Source organism: Mustela putorius, unplaced genomic scaffold, assembly GCF_011764305.1.
Source record: "Mustela putorius furo isolate JIRA1106 unplaced genomic scaffold, ASM1176430v1.1 tig00003845_pilon_pilon_pilon, whole genome shotgun sequence".
Taxonomy (NCBI): Eukaryota; Metazoa; Chordata; class Mammalia; order Carnivora; family Mustelidae; genus Mustela; species Mustela putorius.
The window spans coordinates 78,638,935-78,656,520 of NW_025421998.1; the positions used below are offsets into that span (position 1 = coordinate 78,638,935).

Genomic DNA, 17,586 nt, shown 5'->3' on the forward strand with positions numbered 1-17,586 from the left:
AAAGGTAAAGCCAAAATATTAGAAAGAATTGCAAATTGAAAACTGAACAGGAAAAATAATAAGCAACTTTGGAATTGTAATGGAACTTAATAATATAATTTCATTCATGTACATGAATGAAATTATATGATATATATCATATATATCTTGTATGTATATATATATGTGTGTACACACACACACACACACACCACAAAATACATATTATGTAATTGCAGAGATAGGACTGGATTCCATAACAGTATGGGTTTACTTTCTGATAGTACTATCTTAACACTCTACAAGGTATTTATTTAATCAGTAAAAATTAACAAATGAAATATTGTTACGTTTGATAGAATTATAGATTATGTGTGGTAAGGACCTTAAGAAAACACATTTGGAAACTGGAGACTACGATGTCTAGGGAACTCAAGTCTCACTGAATCACAAATAGTTAAACCCAGAGCTAAGCTTCAATGAAAAGAAGAGATTATTCTCTAGAATACAGTGGTATTAAGGGATCAGGGTGCTGGGCCCTTGAGATCATGATCTCAACTCCAAAATTCACAGATGAGGAAACTGACTTTCCCAAGGTCACCTAAGAGGAAATCATTATCTTAAAGCTAGAAACACAAGTGTCCTCAAATGTAGTTAGATATATTCCTTCTAATATACTATTATTTTATAATTCACATTCTGAAACTTATATTGCTTTTCTAAATAAGGCAATTACCTTATTTTCTGGCAAAGTTATTATTTAAGATAGCTGTAAGATATATATTTATCCATAAGAAACTACATCAAAGACTATTAAGACTACTATGGGTATGGGAGACAAAGGAAAGTGAATTGAACAGCAAGTAATTTGAGGCATTATCCCTTTATTTTCTTCTCTCAGATATATATTCAATAAATCACCATCATTTGTTTTATCATAATTATTGATTACATTTTCATTGAATATAAAGTTATCATCCTTTGATGGGTTTAATACTGCTCTTAAATTTTCCTTGGTCTGAGTACTGTCATGCTACTTTCTCTCCATATTCTTGCCTTTATGGTGTAGCTCTTAAGATCACCAAACAAATGGATTTTGTTGTTTAATTCCATTCTGAGAATTGGACTCTTAATGTGTACATTTAATACATGTATAGTAAGAACAGGTGTCTTCTGCTTTAGGTTTAAAAAAAAATTTTTATTATGTTTAGTTAGCCACCATAGAGTACATCATTAGTTTTTAATGCAGTGTTCAAAAATGTTTTAGGTTTACTGAAGTTTCCTCAACATCCCATTTTTATTCTCTGCCAATTACTTTAAAACTTTTCAAGGACAGAGCTAACCTCCTATTATCTCTATTTTCAAAAATCATTTTTGACTGTTTCTTATATAACCTGAGGAGTACAGCCCGTTTTTAATCACTCCATTGATTAACTTTGACAAAAACCTGGAATTTAGTTTCACATTTTGTTATAATTCTTCATCGGGTGCCTGGGTGGCTCAGTCAGTTGAGCATCTGACTCTTGAGTTCAGCTCAGGTCAAGATCTGAGGGTCCTAAGACTGAGCCCTGCATTGGGCTTTGTGCTCAGCAGGGACTCTGGAATTTTCTCTTTCTCCCCCTCTCTCTGACACCCACCCTTCTAAACCAACCCCTCCAACCCCCACCACTTCTAAATTAAATAAAATAAAAAAAAAATTACTTCACATGTCCATAACTTGTTCAGGAATCATTTTTCATGTTTATGTTTGACTCAAATATTTTATAACCGTTAATAGAGATTTAGCTCTATTATCATTACTCTTTAATTCTTTTATATTTTAATTTTCATATTTCTGAGAAACCATACTCATTCACCTCAAATACCAGGAGTTTTGCTTTAAATATTTTCAGGAAGGTGACTTATGGAACACAGATGTTACTCGATTCTCAAGTCCCACACAATTTCCCATCAATTCTCTATAGGTGTAACTCTACTGACTTCTGTAGTTGAGTGTTAAGATGTAGGAAGCAACACATTTTTTAAAAAAGATTTTATTGGAGACAGAGAGCACGGGGAGGGGGTGGGTTTGGGGGGTGAGGGAGAGGGAGAAAGCAGACTCCTGGCTGAGCAGGGAGCTCTAGGTAGGGCTTCATCCAAAGACCCTGAAATCAGGACCTGAGCCAAAGACAGACCCCTAATGCACTAAGCTATCCATGCATCCCAATGCACATATTTTTAATTGAAAAAAATATTTTACAAGAAATATTTGAAGGTATCTTCTCACTAAATTTCCTGAAATGTGGAGATTTGTTTATCTGCACTCTTCTAAATACCAGAAAATGTTTTTGTTTACTTTCACTGTTGCTTTTATTACTGTTTCTGTTTCCAGGAAAATGGACTATTCTCTTTCCACTTCAATAAGCAGATTTTTTTTTTATCATATTGGGTATTTTCTTTCTTTAATATTTGCCACTGTGTGTAGAGTTTTCAGACTTAGAGCTTCTCGAAGTCTTCTATGTTACTTATTCTGTATAGTGTTCATTCTGTACATTGTTGCCTAAAATGTGGATATCAAAATTTTTGTTTGTTTGTTTTCCTTCCTTATTTCTGTCAGCTCTCTTCTATTAATTTCAGGGAGCTCTCATTTCCATATACTTTTCAATGGAGTCCATGTTTCTTACACATTAAGCAAAATCAGGATTAACATTACAGAATCCCTTCACAGGTCTCCATTATTCCCCTTCCTCCCCACACCACCTCACCTTTCCTCTATCCTTAAATAACAGGGATCTTTCCAGGTCTGAGTTTGCTGAATGACAGGAAAGTCTCATTGCTTCCCCTTCGTATCCCACTAGAGAACTTGACAGGATTTACCCCCTCAGACTCAAGCTGGAGAGAAAGTCGAAATGAACAGCTCTCTCTAACCCAGCTTCGATTTTCTAGCAGGCATTTATGTAGTGAGGTTTGGGTAGGAACTCTTCCAGTGGCAATGGTATGGTTCTCTACATTCAGAGGCAAAACAAAGTATTTAAATATTAGGTGGTTTTGACATTTTATTTGCTTTTGGTGAAATTATAGAAGGAACTAATTTAGTTATAAGATGATGGAAGAGTAAAAATATTTTAAATGCTCCAGTGCTATGTGTTTGGGGCATCTAACTAAGGAACTTAAATATATAACCGAAAACCAGTTGAGAAAATGAGTGCTTCTGTGACAAAACTGTTCCCACCGACGTGCTTAGCTGGGCCAGGGTTCTCCATGCTTACATCTCTAAATAATGCTGTACATAAGGAATCAATCTGAAATTCTTTCTCATTTTAGAAAAATTGCTCATTTACAGGAAGATTGGGCAGGGAAGCCACCAGTCCATGAAGAGGGGCATTTCCAATAAAATTTTACTTTTTTATGTTTAATAATGGTTCTTCAAGTTTTGTCACTTATCTACTTTTATTAGTTGTCTGCTAGTTATGATGGCAAATGTACATCAATATAAAATAATTTTTAATACTTAAAGCCTTTATTTATAAGAGTTTGTTTTCTCCTTTTCCTTCGGTCTTATTTTTATTCAAGTGAGGTAGTTTAACTAACTTGGTTTCCTCAAACAAAGGGAAAAGGGGAAATAAATCTGAGTGTTCAGCAAAAGAAGTAGTAAAGAAGAAGCTGTTTTCAGGGAAAGGGGCTTTCTGTCTTTCCTATGTTATTTTTTGTCTGTCAGATAGGTTTGTTCTCTGCTTAAGTTTGCTTATTTATGTGGCATAAACAGAAGTTTATTGTCTCCCTGTTTTGGAGGCTTGAGGTTTAAAATCGAGGTTGGCTCCTTCTGAGGGCTGTGACGGGGACTCTGTTCCTGGTCTCTGCCATCACGTCTGTCAATGTTGGGCACGCCGTGGCTTGCAGAAGCATCATGTCCATTTCTGCCTTCACCCTCCCATGGCGTTCTCCCTGGGTGCCTGACTACTCCCCAAACCTTCTTCTTTAGAAGGACAGCAGTCATGCTGAACTAGGGGCCCACCTTTTTCCAGTAAGACCGCATCCTAAATAGGACACTTTTTCCAATTAGGGTCACATTCTAAGGAAGGTTAGGACTTCATGGGAGTTTTTTTTTTTTTTTAAAGTCCCAACTTTGTACACTTCTTTTTACTTTCAGAGAAGCGTGACAGGGTGATGAAGGAGGATTCTGACACATAATACTTACTTCCTAAGAGTAAAATTCTGTTGGGGAAGACCCAAGGAAATAAGAATTCAAGGAGAAAAAGCTAATAAAACACAATTTTCAATGGTTACAGGTAGCCATAGAATCACGGTGGCACTTAGATCCTCTTTGGCGTGCTTATAATTGATTAATGGTTTTATTTTAAAAACTGCATCCATTATAACTATTTAAATTTATGATGAAAAGTTTACGGTGACCTGGGGCACCTGGTTGGCTCAGTTAAAGCAACTGGCTCTTGATTTCAGCTCAGGTCATGATCTCAGGGTCGTGAGATCAAGCACTACACAGGGCTTTGTGGGGGGCATGGACCCTGCTTAAGAAGCTCTCCTTCCAGGGTGCCTGGGTGGTTCAGTTGGTTAAGTGTCTCCCTTTGGCTCAGGTCATGGTCCCAGGCCCCTGGGACTGAGCTCCACATTGGGCTCCCTTTTCAGTGGGCAGTCTGCTTCTCCCTCTGCCTGCTGCTCCCCCTGCTTGTGTGCTGTCTCAGTCAAATAAATAAATCAAATCTTAAAAAAAAAAAAAAAAACACAAAAAATCCTCTCCTCCCTCTCCCTCTGTCTTCCCCTGTCCTGCCCCCTGCTCTCTCTTAAAAAAAAAAAAAAGTTTACAATGACCTATAAGTTGTACAAAATTATTTACTGGCAAAAGAGTTTGAACAGTAGCATGAATGTAATCTGGTCTTTTAGAAAGATATATTTGGTCATTCTTTGATACCTTGCACAGATCTGAGAATTAGTCTCTCTTGGCTTACTAGTCAGAACAGTAAATAACTGCCTTTAGTTCCACATGCATTTATAATTTTGATATACTTTCCTGTTCTTGTGGTATTTTCCCCTCCATTCTTTCACTCGACACATATCTACAATGAGTATTTCTAGGTCAGGAGTATTATAACAATGTCTTCAGCATCAGAATCAGAAAAAAATAATCAGAACAATAAAATCAGTCTCAAAGAGAATGGAGAAGACTCCACAAATGAAGTATTGTCAACGACTTTGAGTGTGAATCATTTCTGAAGAAAAATAAAACCGTAAAGAGAATGATATTAAAGGGGGTGTATATTTGATAACTGGGCCAGAAAAGGGCTCTCTGAAGATCATCATATCAAGGTATTTCAAACAGCAGGAAAGGGGGATAAAGCCAGGTTTAGTAGGAGTCTGCCACTGCGAAACAGAAGTCCCACTCTCATTTGCCCTCACCTACTCTTTCCCACTCATCTTAGATATGACCTTGGGGAAGTCACCTTAACTCTTCCATATCTCAGTCAATTTCCTGTCAAAGGAGACAAGGATGATGGCCCTCCAGAGCTCTGAGAGAATCAGAGACAACAGATGTAGGGCGCCTGGCCCCCACTGGCCCGTGGCGCAGGAGTCCTCAACCAACCACACCCCGCCATCAGGAGATCACCTCCCTCTCTCTCTCCTCCGTTACCACTTCCAAGAATCATTGCCTTGGGGTTCGAGATGGGTCTTATTGCTGTAACAGAGTGAAGGCGCCTGGCCGATTTTGATTTTGGGGACCATATGCTTCTCTGCTGTGAATGACTTGAGGGCTTTGGCTTTCCTCTCTTGGCTTCCAGGTCCCAAACTCACTTGGTTCTGCCTGCACCCCACCCCTTCCCTAGGTTGTTTCTTTCCCATCAAGATCACAGACTTGTCAAATGAATACGTAAATGAACAAGAACCTGAGAAAGAGAACACGGAGATGCCTCTGAATGTAGTTTTAGATATGATCCCCTTTATTTCTAATGGATATCATCTTGATTATACATTTCAATGTAGCTTTTTGGAAATGGTTACTCTTTTTAAAAGCATTCATCTCTAAAGATCTCTATATTATTTATGTTCATGTGGTTGTGCACTACAGAACCCAGATATGATATGTAACCCACCTAAAATGCTAAAAATTTGTTTGACATTTAAGATCTAGTTTTTCAAAATTACCCATCAAAAGGCTTGTTTTTTTCACACGCAATGTAAAATGCCTAACATCAGTGTTGTTTCTTTCTTTAATATAACTTGATACAGGTCCAGCTGCTATTTTATGCTTTAAGCACTTATATTTCTAGCTCATTTTAAATTATTATTTAACATGATGGGTACATAAAATTTTAAGTACCAAATTCAAGATCTTTAGAAATAATAAAAAAGCACAACACAAACAAACAACAAACAAATAGCCCTTCACCCTCAAAGGAATCACCTACTTTCTAAAGCCATGGTGATTTAAATGATAAAATATTAAACATGTGTTTTATTTTGTACATCTTTTAATATTTTACTTAATGCTTTACTATCTCAAAAGTCACTCACCGGACTCAGACTCTGTCATGGATTACTGGGCAGTGGGTTTAACAAAGAGTACAGATGGAAGAGTAACAAAACACCAACGACTAACAAAGCTATCACTGAGAATTAGGAAACCCAACCCAAGAGACAACTGAAAAAAAGTACAGATTGGCTTTTGAATACACTGGTTCCAGAAACGAAGGACTACGAATACCATCCTTTTAACTCCCTGCCTCCTGGTTCTAGTTCCATAAAACGATGCTGCATTTTACACTTCCCTGGAGTTCTTTAGTATCCCCAAGAGCTTTCACATTCCCCATCTCTTTTGCAAGGTCATATTAAAGCACATTCCTGAGGCTAAGTCTACAATGAACCTGCAGGATATGTTCTAGTGAATGCATTAACACCTTATACCTACTGGTTCTCTAGCCAATATCCAAACTGAGGGTAATTGGGAGAAGCTGGAGTCTGAAAAACGTGTCACCCTCAGTTGGCACTAAGTTAAAATACGTCACTGAAAGAGAAGATATGGGATCCAGGAGGGGGTGGTGGGAAGGCGGTTATCCTGCTCCCTGGGCTCCCAAGGGAGGTATTCTGCGGCCTCTACTCTGCTTCATCACCACATGACAGGGAATTACACAAAAACAGGTGGTCTGACCTAGTATTTGTTTTCACTTATAAGCCTCCTTGTACATTGCCGAATAAAGCTGATATAATGTACTGTATTGCAATTGAAAATCCTTCCCGTGGAAAGATACAGCAATAATAAACATTCAGTATACTTAACGCAATCCACTCTTAACTCCATAAAGAATGGATTTATTGAGAGCTGGGGGATAGAAACAGACTTTAATCTGAGGACAGCGTTAAATCAGGTTTTGGCATCACTACCTTGGACAGGGCACCCTCATTTAAGTTGCTCAGGTCCCACGAGGTCTCTGCATCTGGTCTGGGAATCCGCCCATGTCATTTTCAACGGCCAGCCTGTACAACACCTGTCTGTGTCCACGTGTAGGAGCGCTAACGACGAGTTTTGAGAGACCACAGCATCCACGTTTCATGTTGTATTCCTACTGCAGAGATCATGTTAACAGCTGGCAGCTTAGCAACTGCCACCATCTAATTTCAGTAAAGATTAAGGCTTAAAAAATCCTTAGCTGGAAATGCTCTTGGTAGAGGCCAAAGGTGCTGCTAGAATTATTTAAAAAAAAAAATCCCTATCGCTTAATTTAATCAAGGAAAAGGAATATATCTTCAAGATCATGATGGATTTGAGGGGAATATATATTTATTGTCTTGACCAAATGGCATAAAAAAGATTTAGCAATTGGTGTATAAATTAAAGAAGAGGAAAGGCAGTCTTTTAAAAACAATGGTCAGAGTGATGCCCATATATTAAATTATTTCACAAATAGTTTCTACTCACAGTAGATTATAAGAAAGACTAGGTCCTTGTTTTCATGGAGCATAAATTCTAAAAGGGGTAAAGAAATAATAGGAAAATATATACATAAAAAAAGGCTATTTTGATGAGAAATACATGCCCTGAAAAATATAAGATTGGGACAGGGGGTGAGTTGAGGGACACTCTGGATGGGGGGGGGGCACACAAGGTCACGTAAGGTGACATTTGACCTGATACTCCAATGGGTCAGTAGAATGAGCCAGCCGTGGGGAAATGAAAGCAATAGACTCTTCAGAGTTCTTATAGATGCACTAGATGAAGAAAAGGCAAGGGACTTAATTCAAAGGGATATTCACATAGCAATCCCCCACTAAAAAATAAGCTCATATTAAGTATTTATTTGAGGTACATTTGGAAAGGGAGGCTCGTGACGCTGAAGTACTGAACTCCAGTTTTTGGCCCTGTAACTAATCTGGGGCAGAACATGCAAGGTCAAGTGCTGCTCGGTGGGACAGAGGACTCGCCAAAGAGGAAGCCAGGGGCCAGAACATGTAAGATCTTCTCCGGGTCATGGTCGGGGTAATTCTATGCATAATGGGAAGTCATAGAACGATTTAAGCAGCAAGTGGCAAAATCGGAGGTCCGCCTCAAATAGATTATTTTGGCCATGCAAACAAGAGTTTATAAGGAGAATGGCAGGAAGCAGAAGTCGCTAGGATGATGCTGTATATGAGAGCCGTGTAATGATACAAGTAGTTTCGGCTAGCACAGAGGCAGAGGCAGAGAAACTGGAGAAGGTGCATCTAAGTGGGACTGTTCTGGCTGTAGTTCCAACAGGACACTGAGGCTTGGTCATGTGTGCCCAAACAGAAGTCTGTGTTATGTTCCATATAGAGGTGTGAAAAGGAATCCAAATTAAGGGACAGATAGCACTTCCTTAAATATTTGAGTCTGTACTACGTGGCAGGCATACATGTAGGTACGTAGAAAGATCTATGTTGACTATAAATACATACATACACACAGGCTACACACACACAAATTTAGAAATTGAGACTTGTAAAGCAATTTTCAAAAAAAACCCCAAACAAACCCTAAGCCCACCAATGTCTCATTCTGACTTCACAATATTGCACAATTCTCATTCATAGGTTCTTCATGCTTTTTTGGTAGGTACAAGCTCTACAAAGAGGAATCAGGCATTTCCCTGGAGTCAAAACATGAAGATAATAGCAAGTTTTCAGGGACTACCGGGTGTTCCCGAATGCAATGAATGAAAGAGGCATTTTGCATTGGGATCGCCACGGGGTCCGCACCAGATTCTCCTTACAAAATCCAGCCCCATGTTCGCTTCACCTTTTATATTTTAGCTCTGGAGATATAGGTAAGGGATCATGTAATAGCTCATCTTTTATAATTATTTTGAAAAGTAAATGTACTGTTGATGTCCAGGGGTAAACTGTATAATTAATATGACCGTTGTTTTCTTTACTATGGAAAATTCATTGGTCACAAAGCAAGAGTTATCTTAAAAAATACATTCTAAAGAAAAAATTCTTGTCCGCTAACATTTTGTTCCAAATAAGCCCCACAACCCAGAGAACTTTCAATTTTCTTTCATGTTGGAGGTGTGCATCTTAAAAGATAAAATAATTTTGCTGACACATAATGACTATTAATTATAAAAAATGACAAATGAAAAAACAAGCCAAAGTTCTGATGACTATTTGCGTATTCCTGAGTCATCTAAAGCTTTATAATCTTACATATCTTAGGTATCCATGCCCTTTGGCCCAGTTACTCCATTTCTATAAGAATATTCCCACATACACACAAAGCTTAACATATAGGGGACACACACACACACACGCATGTATATATACACACACACATGTAAATACATATGTTTACATGTACACACACACATACACAGATTGTACCAATGCTTATTTTTTGAGGTAGAGAGGAAAAGGGAGGGAACACAGAGGAAGGGGAGATGGAGAGAGCAAGAAAGAATCTTATGCAGGCTCTACACTCACTGCAGAGCCCACCTAAAGCGCTTGATCTCATGACCCTCAGATCATGACCTGAACTGAAATCAAGAGTCAGATGCTTAAGGGACTGAGTCACTCAGGTGTTCCCACCATTGCTTATTTAAAAAAAAGGAAAAACTTCAATGTCCAAAAAAGGGGAACTGTTACATAAATTATATTAAACCCATACTATGGGATCCAATCATCAGTCAAAAGAATAAAGTGGATTTTTATATACTGACATGGCACCTCATCTATAATATTTTTAAGGGGGATCAAAGCAATATACAGAATATATATATGGAATGATGCCATTTAGAAAATAAGCAAACACCAATAGAAAAAAAGTGTGCATGTGTGTGTGTGCATGTGCGCGCGCGCACACACACACACACACACAGATAGAATTTCAGAAAGCCATTCTAGTGGCAATGGTCTTCTGAAAACAAGAATGGAATAAGGTGGCAATGCTGGCAGGGGTGTTGTTGATGAGGGCCTTTCATTTTCTCCATAAATAATTCTGTATGATTTGATTTCTTCCTACATTGAATATGCCTTCGGTTTGCAAATTTCAATCAAAGACAGCCACTATCCCATGACTTTCTTGATCTGACAAACAATATACTTCTTCACTTCCCATTGCTCTCAGCTAACAGCTGATGTCCGAAGACTGGATCTAGATCATATAATTTCATGTCGTAGTGGTATTCTCAAACACATGAGAGCAGCGTGCCACAGTGGGTCTCCCCGGGTACTGATGAGTTCAGAGAGCAACAGGCTGGGGCAGCCACTTCTTTTAAGTCTCAAGCAGATTTCTGATGGCGTCTCACTAACGGAGCGCTTCTCCCGTGTGTGCAGCACGTACGGATCCCTCAGTGACACGGCTCCCTGTTTACATCCTGTGCCAACTCAGCTGATGTGTAATTAACATTACGTCTTGATGGCCTGCTGTTGTTTGCAGCAACTTCAAGTCATGATTCTGACACGTCGACAACAAGCAGTGAACACTTTGAGACAGGGCCAAAAAAACACTGATGTCTACTTCAGTTTCCAGTGATGTCACACAGTAAGTAGCCTTCACCAGCATGAGAGTCTCCATGCTTTCACTTACTGGCCGGGTCTAGTCAAACTGTCTTGTACCTCATGAAATCAGTGATCCACAGTGACTATTCCTATAGCTATCTGTCTTCAGACCAACACTATTCGTGTGCATCAACTGAATCGTACCTTTAGGACAGGGAACATGAAAGTTTACTCTGTTGACTGAATTTGGATTTAAATGCTTGACTCTGCCACATACTAACTTTAAAATTCCAGGTAAATGATGTAACTCCTTCATATAACAGGGATCCTATTTATTACCTATCCCTCAAACATACCTTATTTTGAGGATTAAACAAAATGATGTGTTAAAAGTGCTTCACATTGGGGCACCTGGGTGGCTCTGTGGGTTTAACCTCTGCTTTTGGCTCAGGTCATAATCTCAGGGTCCTGGGATTGAGCCCTGCATGGGTGTGTGGGTGGGTGTGGGGGGGGGGTCTCTGCTCAGCAGGGAGCCTGCCAGCTTCCCCCCACCCCCTGCCTGCCTCTCTGCCTACTTGCAATCTCTGTCAAATAAATAAATAAAATCTTAAAAAAAAAGTGCTTCACATAAATGCCTGCTACCACTGCTTAATAAATATAAGAAAGCAGTAACTGTGGTAGGTGAGTGCTTCGAACATACTGGATTTATCACAGAATATGCAATATGTGGAGACATACGGTTATTTGAATAAACATTAGCAGATTATAGATTTAGGAAATAATTCAGTTTGATTAAATCAGAGAATTTTAAAGCTATTAAATGCTTGTACTATAGTGAACAAAAATGTATTGTTGTCCTAAGTACTTTACAACAATGATATCCTCCAAATCTAATACTAGAACACTGAATAAGCATAAGAAAAATGAATCAGAAACACTTAAGTTTAACTTTGGTAAGATTTCAAACATATTCTTCAAAATCAATTGCTCTTTGCATTTGGCTTGGACCCACATTTACCACCTTCACTAAACAAACAAACAAACAAACAAAACCCAGCCTCTTAAAAACACATGGATATCTATTCAATACTGTAACTACACTCACTTCAGAATCTAAATGGGGACCAAACCTAATCTTACTTACAATCTTACCTGGAAGTTCAATAAGCACCCCACGTTAATAAATAATTTATTGTCCTATTTTGAACTGTGCTTTAAATGTTTATATGGAAGTCTTTTCACCTCAGCAGCTCTTCGAGTGTTCACTTTGAACAATGACTTTGCAGCTGGCCAAACCGGACTCTCAATCAATTTTTATGAGGACAAATTCTTGAGCTGATGGCTACATCTCCGGCTAGATCACTCGTATAATACACACTCGCAAGTGGTGATGAGATTCCCATTATCGCCCGAGCCCCATTCTGCCCGTGGCAGCAGCAGACACAGCAGGGGGAGAGTGTCCTCCCTCGAAAAATGACTCCTTCACCTTTCAGTAATGCAGCCTGCAGGTATGAACCTCCAAGCTGCGTGCCAGGAGAATGACAGCCCTCTTTAAAAATACTAATAAAAACTACCCAGGTCTTCCTGATGGGCCCTCTCACTGAATCTCCATACGCATCCATCTTGATTCTGAGGTGTGTGCATTCCATTTGTCTTCCTGTTACATTTGGAATTGAAACGAAGATTCAGTTGTATTTAAAACTTCAAAAAGTTGCCAGAGTACTGGCGTGTTTATCTCAATACCTTTGGCGTGGGATTCTCTGTAGGAGGGCATGTATGTACATATATTTGTGCAAAATTATAATGCTTAAATAGGACTTCAGATTTTAAGATGATACCTCAGATAGAATAAATATGCATTCATCATATTCTGGTAGCGTTTTTTCTAAATTTCAATTATGGGGTATATAGGTTTACATTTAAATTTTAATTATGGGTTTAAACTAAATTTTGCCCTCTAAAATGTTACACTTAGGATGTCTGGGTGGCTCCGTTGGTTAAGCATCTGACTCTTGGTTTCGGCGTGGGTCATGAGATCAAGCCTCGAGGTGGGGTCTGTGCTCAGAGGGGAGGCTGCTTGAGATTATTTTCCTCTGCCCCTTCTCCACTCAGTGCACATAGTTTCTCTCTCAAATAAAAATCTTAAAAAAAAAATGTTAAACTTATTTTTGTTACTGAGAGAACTTCATAGCTTCCTAAAGACATGGTTAATGTTCCTCAAAGACATAACCAATTAATGATCTTAAAGAACTCTAATTCTTTCTTTCATTCCTAAACTCTTTTATAGGGTGACCATCAAAGTACACACATTTGTTCTGTAACTTTTGGTTAGTTTACTCCTTACTTAGGTAAGGAGCGAAGGATTACCTTAAAACTCACCTGGCTAAAACCATGAGGTGATCATCTGATCTCTCAAGACTGACCTAATAAAGCCAATTTTCACACATGTAGTCAACACAGTTGAAATTCTCTTGGCCTGTCACTTAACTAGATCTCCAGACTAATGAACACTCTGATTCATTCTTTAAAACATAATAAATATGATCCACATACAAGTAATAAATATATACTCTTTGGTATTAACCCAAAGGAGTTGAAAATGAAAATCTACATAAAATCTTGCCCAAGAATGTTTATAGCAACTTTATACACAATTGCCAAAACTCAGAAGCCACCAAGATGCCCTTCAGTAAGTGAATAGATAAACTGATTCACCCAGACAATGGAATATGGAATATTATTCAGTAATGAAAAGAAATGAGCTCTCAAGTTATGAAAAGACATGGAGGAAACTTACAAGCCTATTACTAAAGTGGAAGAAACCAATCTGAAAAGGCTATGTGCTGTAAGATTTCCATCCTGGAAAAGGTGAAGCTACAGAGACAGTAAAAAGATCAGTGGTTGACACGGAGGAGAGAAGGGCCAAATTGGCTTGGAACAGGATTTTCAGGTCAGTGAAAACACTGTGTGTGACATTTCAGCGTTGGATGTACGCCATTACACATTTGTTCAAACACATTTAATATACAACACTATGCGCACTGGATGACTATGATGTACCAATGTTGGTTCATTCTTGGTAACAAATGTATCAAGTGATGTTGATGATGGGGAGACCATGGCATGTGTGGGGGGTAGGGGGTGTATGGAAAAATAAAGTCTTTAAGAAAGTAAAAATTAAAAAAAAGTGTCATGACTAATATGTAAAACTCTGTGCTTACTAAGAGTCAGCTAGGTTTGTTTGTGCCAATAACATCAGCTATTAAAACTATGAAGTTAAAAAAGAGTCTGCATTATAATGCATGAAGTAGGACAATGAAAAAGAAACTGCAGTTTCTATGAAATATCAGTTGAATGACTTAGAAAGATTTGATAAATTTGCTAATACAAACCTGTTAAATTATATGTGAGACATCTATAAATAGGAATAAAATCAAATGCCCAGAAAGATCTGCATGAAAACTGCCTAGTCAATGCATTTAAGTCCTTGTAATGATGTAAAGAAATTAAATATGGAAACTAAAAAAGAGGTCTTATGGGTGTGGTTTTGGAGGACATATCACCCAGAACTCCAAACGGAAGACAATTACCCAAAGCAAATGTTTGGGCTTTCTATCAAGACTGCCAAAGTACTTGCATACAAGTACATGTATCTTTTGTTAAATTAGTTGACCAAATATTGGTTCTAATAACATAAGGCTACATTTTAACGAAATAGGCTGGCTGGCTGCCATGCAGATAAAACTACTTTTGATGGAATTTTTATACTTTTCATGAAGTTACCATGCATTGTGGCACATCCAACAATGGATAGATTACTTTACACCTGGAAGACAGCAAATGACAGTTATCCTTCCTTGGCATTTCACCATATTATTCTGATAGACTCCATTTAAAGTTTGCTTAATGCATGGGTAGGAATCAACAAGATTTTAGAGACTTTTTTAATGTTAAGAATACCAACAATTATTTTCTTTTCATATATATCCATTGGGGATAAAATAGCTTGGATTCATCATAGAATGGAATGACTGCTACTTAGAAAGTATTCCTTACTGTAAATTGATTTTGATGAGTACATTCTATGAGCAAAGGTTATCTGTGATTAACAAACAAACAAAACAGAGTCAGTCAGAATAAATATCCCAGTAACCTGTCTATATTCAGAATCCTATTGCAAACCAATCTACCAGTCCAGGTAATTTACCGATGTAATTATGTGAACAGGCGATAAAAATGGAGTATCTGTAAAAAAGTGGGAGCTTCTAAGTATTATGGTTTATTTATAAAACATCAGAATGATGCAGTTTTTCCCAAGGTATGGTCCTGTTATCCTGAAGAATTTAAGATCTTTTCATGGAATCTGTGAGGTCAAAACTATTTTTGTAATAATATTTAGACATCATCTGCCTTTTTCACAGCTATCGTCTCACGTGCGTATGGTGGAATTTTCCAGTGGCTAAATTTCATCTGATATTGCAACAGATTGAATGAGGAAGCTGATATGAAAATACAGCTGCATTCTATTAAGCTAGACATTAAAAAGATGTACAAGAGTGTAAAATAATGCCTCGCACTCACCTAAATTGATTCAGAACAGTTATTTTACATAAAACTGTTACTTGTGTTAGCATGTAAAAAATTGCTACTTTTATTTTGAAATGAAGTATTTAAGGATATTTTTTTTTTTGGTTTAACTTCTAACACAGTGAATATCAATAGATTTAACCCACTAAACAAAAGTTTGAGAACTGCTGTCTTAGATTCATTGTGTAACAGGAAAATAATTTACTAACCTGAACAAGAACAAAGTAACGTTTTTTCCATCTTTTCCAAACCTTCTGTCCTAGGGCATACAGATATCTGGCAAGAAAAACAAGCAAAGAATATTTTAGATGAATAACGTTGTGGCTCTGTGTAATCGTATTTCTTCCATAGGTATTTAATCTTGAGACCAGCCTGCTAAAGGCAAAGTTTAGTTCATTTGGAAGCTGAGACAACATGTAGCTTCTGTGTTACAAAATGACTGAGCTTATTCTAGGTTCTTGAAAGGGAATTGATTTATGTGGCTTATCAATTTGTCAGTTCTTACTACAAATTGAGCGAAGTTGGAGCTAGAAAGGATAATCAGAGAACCAGTGGGAATTTTATTCTTAACACACTCTTCTTAGGAGAGACAAAGGCTATAACGTAGGGATAGAGGATTCATGTTTCAGCTCTTAGATGACCACGGCTGAGAAGTGTGGCCTAAGGGGGAGGCATCTGTAGAGTCAAGAACCCAGAGGGAAGGGTCACTGTCCAGTTGGATGACCCCAAGTTACGTTGGCATCGATCTCAGTTTCTGTTTCTTCACCTATAAATGGCAGGAATGGGTTTGCTGATTTCTAAGGTCTCTGCCAGCCTCAGAATTTGGTGGCCTAGCTGGCTTACGGAAGTATCTTGCTGCAAATTTTCCTAACTATGGAATTCAGGCAATCATGAATGTGAAGAAGACATAGCCCAATTCAACATAGTTACCGCCAGCGCTTTTGTTTAACTTTGCATTGTTGATAGGAACATGAATCAAGAAAACTAACATGCATTTCCTAAAATGAATAAAGCAGACAATCATCTGAGAACAAAACTTTTCTTCTTACTGAATATATAGATGTAAGCATATATATCAAGGAGGAAAAGGAAGATATTAAACATTAATGAAGTAAAGCATATCATGGAGAGCTATTTTGAAATTATACCATAGAAACTTATACACACCTCCTACAAAAGTAGAAAAGATTGTTAGATGCTTGAAATATGACAAATACAGGCCTAATTTTTAAATTAAAGATTTTAAAATATTTTATCACTGTCCTTTTCTTCTGAAGTGAAGGTTCATCTCTGTAAAGTCTACTCTAATTTATATACAGTTCTGAGTATTAAAAAAGTACTATGGTTATTCATTTATTTGGGGGCTTAAAGTCTTGAGACTTTCACAATGTTTATTTTTTATTTTATTTGTTTTCAAATATTTATTATTCAAAGAGCATGCGAGATGGGGAAGGCACAGAGAAAGAGGGAGAGGAAGAGCCCATATGGGGCTCCATCTCACAACCCAGAGATCATAACCTCAGCCTAAACCAAGAGTCAGATACTCAAGCAACTGAGCTAGCCAGGCACCCCAGAGACTTCCACAATTTTAAAAACTAAAATCTTAGCTTGAATTTTTCATCGCTTATTAAAATAATTTTCTTTTGTGAAGCAAAGCAAATGCTCTTGCCCCCTCTTAAAAGAAATTCAAGATATTGGCTAAGGTATGTTGAAACGAATGGGTACACTTTAAAAAATTTTTTTAATACCCCTTCCCTCATGTGTCCCACCATAAGCTTTCCCTCCTCTGGCAACCGCCAATATATTCTCTGTATCTATGGGTTTGATTTCTTGGGTTCTAAATTTTCAGAATCAAGAAAACTAACATGCAGTTCCTAAAAGTCAAAATAAAAACTAGGCTTTTACATTGGAAATCATCATCCACACTGCCTAAATTACTTACTTTCTTTCAGACACATCAGCTAGCTAGATGAACTTCTCTTTGGCTCGCACAAAACCCTTGATACCACATGGCCTGCACTCCTGGATATGATGTGAATTCATTTAGTGACCCATAGAGACATCCACAGTTCCTGT

At 37.8% G+C, this 17,586-nt stretch overlaps 1 protein-coding gene across 21 annotated transcripts in view; it reads right to left on the reverse strand.

Moving 5' to 3' along the window:
- The window catches only part of CADPS2 (calcium dependent secretion activator 2), a 525,179-nt gene that overhangs the window by 168,406 nt on the left and 339,187 nt on the right, over positions 1–17,586 (reverse strand). For all 21 annotated transcript variants that reach the window (XM_013050847.2, XM_045062940.1, XM_045062933.1 and 18 more), the window contains exon 9: positions 15,720–15,786. In XM_013050847.2, coding sequence (XP_012906301.2) covers positions 15,720–15,786 — 67 coding nt within the window. The remainder of the gene's footprint in view (positions 1–15,719; positions 15,787–17,586) is intronic.